General features: G+C 38.0%; 1 protein-coding gene across 2 annotated transcripts in view; it reads right to left on the bottom strand.

Moving 5' to 3' along the window:
- Window positions 1-372: 372 nt before the first annotated feature.
- LOC139537209 (neurofibromin) overlaps window positions 373-5,944 on the bottom strand; it is an 88,319-nt gene continuing 82,747 nt past the window's right edge. For both annotated transcript variants that reach the window (XM_071338264.1, XM_071338265.1), the window contains one exon: window positions 373-5,207. In XM_071338264.1, the coding sequence (XP_071194365.1) occupies window positions 5,048-5,207 (160 nt within the window). In that variant the 3' untranslated portion in view covers window positions 373-5,047. The remainder of the gene's footprint in view (window positions 5,208-5,944) is intronic.

Here is a 5,944-nt window from a genome sequence, read left to right as displayed (position 1 = left end):
TGGGTAAAACCTACCGTAAAAATGTATGGGGAAAAAAACATCATTAATTTAAGGTAAGGGTTAGGCATAAGATTAGCAGTGTGGTTAAGGATAGGTTTAAAATCACAGTTTAAGAATACAATTTGTAGAAATAGGAGGGTTTGGGTTTAGTCATAATTCTGACTTTGTGGCTGTGGTAACTAGTGACGACCGGTTTCATGCGCATGCAGATGAGCATAATGGCGGAGTGGCAGGTAGTCTACACCTTTTATTTTACCATTAATGACAATGAGGTGCAGAGGTAGAGGTTAGTAATTTTTTAAATAATGAATTAAACAACCATCAAAAGCACACAAATGCTATGATCTACAAGTATGACACCAGCAGCCAAAGTTTGGACAGAAATTCTTTATTAGGGCAACATCTGTAAATGTCAGATGAGGACAGCAACCGATCATACAGTGGAGGTTTTAGAGTACACAGTCATCTATATCCTCGATTTAAACCTTTATTTTCCTCAATATATTTAATGACACAATGCAGTGACATGGTGGACAGAGGTTATCATTACTAACACTAGAATCATTCAATTTGTATGTTTTACATGTACAGCAACTAACTGCTTTACAAAAAGCTAAATAATACAATATATCATCACATGTATTTACAGTGTAGTAAATATACCTTTATCAATTTTTACACAAAATTATTTACAGAGGTGGAGCTTACTGCATAAAAAATGAGGGAAAGAAACAGTAAAACAGTGGCCAATGGTTAAACATATTTTGCATAACCTTGAGATGTGCCAAATTAGGAGATATCACACCAGCGCAAGACACAATTGACTTCAGTTGAGAATGATGAAAACCTACAATACATTTACAGAGAGCTCAGTCTACCTTTCGGAGACCGTTTCTGCTCCCAATACTTTTGTCTGTTAATGGTGTGATAACAGGTGGTAGGGTGCTCTGCATCCAGAACTTTTCAGCTTTCATTTCTATGCTTTATCATCTTAAAAGGAAGACCGATTGGCCATTACTGTATATTAAAGCAATGTTTGAGGAGAAAAGCTATTTTGACATTGTTTTATCCTTGCATTGAACAAAGTGGTTAACTGATATCTATAATACTGTCTCTCCTGAGCTACTGCTAGTACATTTTAGAGCCTTTAAGTGACCATTTTCAATTTCACATGAACAGAAAAATGTTCAATTCACTCAAATTAGGACAATTCTTTTCAGTTCTTTAAAGTGGCACATTTCCATGAAGTAAAAGCAAGGCAAACACATTCCCTCTGGCCTACTACCCTTTATGAAGAGACACTGAGAAAAAGGGATCCATTGAATATACAAAGTGTGCTCTGTCTGGTATAAACTAAAATAAATACAAATAAAAACAGTTGGTTGGGTTTACCCTTCAAAGCATGAGCTAGAAACAGAGATCTGTAGTTCCTAAAGTCTGATGAGTCCAGAACTAAATAATTAATAATTTTACAATACACACATCATAGCACATTATGAAGAATGCTGTGGTTATAATTATCATTAACTGTACAAAAAGCACATACAAAAAGAAAACATTGTGGTTTGCATTGATTCATAGCTTGGTCCATCTCTTTCACTACTTGAATCATCTCTCACCCCCATATGAAAGCAAACTAAGTTGTGGATTAGTACATTAGACTTCTCTCAGAGGACTGTTTATCAAACACAGTAGTTTCCGAGTTTGTGTGTACTATATTGCAGTTCCTAAACTTTGGTTTCCTTTCATCTTTTAAAATGTTGTGTTTGGTAAAACTTGTTCCATTTGACTTCTAAAAATGTAATTTTTCCCCTTTCCATGATGAGGAAGTGCTTCTTCTAGACATATAGCCTCCTGATTCAAGTATATTAACGTTTGTAAACAAAATCTAGGCATTGGAATCAACTTCATTACACAAGGTTCATTACCTCTCAACAGCACCAACACACTTTGATTTTGGAAAAAACTAAGTGCGCACATTGTTCATTTTCTTGTGGTCATCATGTCCAATCTAAACCAGATTAATAGAATAAGAAAACAAATGTAAGTTTGAGCATGGTTGTTAATTGTTAAAATGTCTGGATGTAGGTGAAAAACTAAAACTGTCAGTCTTCATATCCTCATATCCTCCCTTCCCCCATCTCTATACACTGACTCCTACTCAGTTTACATAATTCACTTAATGCACACGCTGGCCTTAGACATTTTTGACTTGCTTTTGCTAATGGAATTGTGTTTGACCCCAGGATTAACATCAATGTTAACAAGCACACTTACAAAAACATTCTGAAGGAGTTGGCACAAGCTTCCAAAACAACCATGACTTCAGAGAGACTCTGTGTATGGCACTGGTTGGTTTCTTGGTACACAACCTCAAACAGCAGAAACTAGGAACCAGGCTCCACGAGGAAATGGAATGGTGTGACCAGAGAACTCCTCTGCTGCCTAACAAACTGCACCATGTTGTTAGAGAAAGGAACGTCTCTGTTTGCCACACGTCTATCTGTGCAAGGCCTACTGGACCAACTGCAAAGGCTGAGAGAAAGTCAACAATGATAAAACTACCGAACAGATTTGCTAGTCTTTGGTGCAGCATCCCAGGGCCTGCCGTACTGCATCATGGAACTGACCCCTATGCCTGCCTAGACCTTTACACATGCCACACTACAGACTAATGAGGGGAAGACAATGGCAAGAGAGCCAATAACACCCTGTACAGCTGTACTCCCAATACACACAATTCTATCTGCGAACAGACAGCCTAACTATAGTCTCAATCCCGCACAAAGTTATTTTTTGGCATCATTTCCTTATGCTGATTTTAAACATGGAGAACACTATTCAGCAGGTGTGTGTCTTGAGGTGATTAATTACAACCATAGTTTCTTTAATTAATCCATATTTCAAATCTTTCAAATTAAATCAGACTTTTTGCAATGATAAAATTCAAAGCTCACTAAAACAAATCACAACTATGTCATTGTAATTACTATATAACAAATACCTTATTGTACTATTTACATCATGAACAGGGACAGATTTACTAAAGCTTTTGAACCAGAACATAATTGACACCAATTTTCCTAAAACAAAGATAAAAACAAACATAAAAGCCATCACTGTTCTGACTTCAACATTTCATTCACTCTTGAAAAAACAGGTGCACATGCACTTACTCTGCAAATCTGGTCCCTAGTGTCATGGAATTTGTGTGTGAATACTTGTTTTGACAAGAGGTACCGAATGTTAATGTTTTACATAAATATTTAACCATACAAGGCAATTATCAGGCAGCAGATTAATAATGCCTGTATGCTTGTCATTCATAAGGTATTGTTTACAATACTTATAACTGTATATATAAATATACATTTATTCAGAGTAACCATCTACAATACCTTTAATGCTGTATGAAGCAATTTTTTCATTTCTTATTTCATTATAAACATCTGAAAACCCTAGAAAAGGCACACAATGAACAAAACAACCTCCCAAGTGTATGGTTTGTATGTGTGTTTACAGTAAATTGGGACAAGAATGAAACAATTATTACTGAGAAAGACTCCCACTATAGATATATTTCAAATCTCAAAGCTAAGGACAATTTCAAATGTCCAATCCAAATTTCCAACATTGGACAATATCTATTCCTGTTTTCCAGATTTTGCTCCTTTACTTTCCTTGACATAGTGTTATAAAACGTGAATAGGGTGCTGATTAAAAGCGAACGCTCTGAAACCTGCAGGGCTGCTGTTCTCCAACACCAGAGTGGCCCACCTGGCAGGTTAGCGTTTTTTACATCACAAATCTTGTTCTAGAGGCAGCCCCACAGTGGTCCCTAGCTGGCACAGCCACAAAATCATAAAATCTAGCACTAACCTTAAACACACTGCTAACCCTAATCTTAAATTAAGACCAAAAAGCACATTTTTGTTTTCATGAATTTTTACAATATAGCCAATTTTGACTTTACAGCTGGGCTATCTAAGGGGAAATCGCTCAGTTCTGCCTCCAGGACAAGGCTTATGACAATAAACATCAACCTGCCGCCCAGTTGGCCCTCTCTGACTCATGTGGGAATAAAAATACTGCCTAACAGAAATCCCCACAGCTTTGACAATCACTAATCAATAAAGACACATGGCTTGGCCATCATTAGATTGTCCCTGACACAGCTCAAAACAGGGCCAATTGATAGTCCAGCCCTCAATAGCACCGTAAACCACTAATGTCTATTGTTGGTCATGCTTTTCACAGATGTTGCTACTACAGGAGGGTTTAGGGCATTCAGCGATTTCCTCCACAATGGTGTGTGTGTCAGGGTACTGCTCTCCCTCTGTAGCGTCTCTCTGGTGGGTGAGAGGGATCCCTTTCCTCAACGCTGGGTCCCAAGGCACAATGCCTCTTCATGGCTATGTGTCCCAATGAGATGCATCTGCAGCTTGTCCTTTGATCTAGTTCAGCCCCATTGGCAAAGCTCTCTCAGCTTGAAGAAAAATGTCCTACTAACACCACTTAGAAAAGGCAAAAAAACAAAAACAAACGTACAAGCATGTTGAATTACAGAAAATTGTGCAAATCACAGAAATGGTCTTCTCGTAATACTTTGTCATTATGAAACAAAATTAAAACCAGAAAGAAGCAAGACAACAAAATGGCTTCAGACACTATGTTCCCTACTTTTACTGCTGTGTTGTCAATGTCAATGCTTTCTTTCAATTTATGCTGTTTTAAAAAAAAGATTCCGATGTGGTTCAGTATGTGACACAAAAATACACAAAACATAAAAACCGCCAGACTTTCTCAATGACATCTCATACACTGACTGTTTCATAAACAAAACTGCATCATATTCAAAGTTCTTGATCGTCAAGCAAATATGGCTGACTGGACAGTTTAGGGTAAAAAAAAACAACAAAAAAAACAACAGAAACTGAGGAGAATCAAGGCTGAGATAGATAGATAGAACGAGAGATAGAAAGAGAAGAGGAGAGTTGGAGTAAAAGTGCAGCATGATGACTGGCGTGGGCGACCCCAGTAAGTGGTCCTAGTGGTGGGCCTCTCTCATACGATCTTCTTGATGCTGGGCCGTTTGAAGCTGCCTGCACTGCGCTGCTTCTGCACCTGGCTGGCAGAGCCGTGGCGCGTGCGTCCGCTGTTGCAGTGACCCGTGGTTGGAGAGAGTTCCACATTCTCCTTGTCGATTCCTGCCGGAGGACACACGCCAAACACAGGCCATCAGGTATAATGTGTCACACTAATACATTAAAACTATTCTATAATTCTAAAGTAATGCAAACGCTTTTAAGTTATCTACCTGAAAAACTAAATGTAAATGTAATCTACCTTTATATGGCTATCAATACTGTAAAAAACACAGATTCTAAAGCTACAAATCCAACAGCAGGGGGAGCAGTGAACCCATGTACCAATGGCTGAAAACAAATGCACCATTTCTGACCTAAGTGCCCACGACTTCTGCAAAGGATTGCTCTGTATTTTGAACAGTGGTGAACCATGAGGGCCTTCAGGGAAGGCCTAAGGATTTATAAAAAATATATATATTCTTTGAAATATATATTTTTTATTTCTATTTAATCTTTACAATAAATGTAATGATCTTCTGATTTCATCTCTTCAGTTTGTGTTGGAAAGAGAAGTGTTAACGGTGAAGAGAAAGAAATATCCAATCAGGATTTTCTTTGGTGGTCTCTGGGTAGAAAAATCTAGCTAGCTCAGCCAGCCATTGGCTAAGTCTTAAGAAGCTGTACATAAGGCCTCTACCATTCAACGGTATCAGAGCAGAATTTTGGAGTGACAGTGGAATGAACCAATCATAATTTGGCTTGCAAATGGTGGGACCATTGGGAAAATCTTGTGGTGCAAGCAGTAGTTTCCCAAACTAATGCCTCAAACACACCTATAGTGTCATTGCACAAAATGG

The sequence above is a fragment of the Salvelinus alpinus genome, chromosome 13 (assembly GCF_045679555.1).
Source record: "Salvelinus alpinus chromosome 13, SLU_Salpinus.1, whole genome shotgun sequence".
NCBI classification, from domain to species: Eukaryota; Metazoa; Chordata; class Actinopteri; order Salmoniformes; family Salmonidae; genus Salvelinus; species Salvelinus alpinus.
The sequence above is the reverse complement of the archived record's forward strand: the minus strand, read 5'-3'. Positions and strand labels throughout refer to the sequence as shown.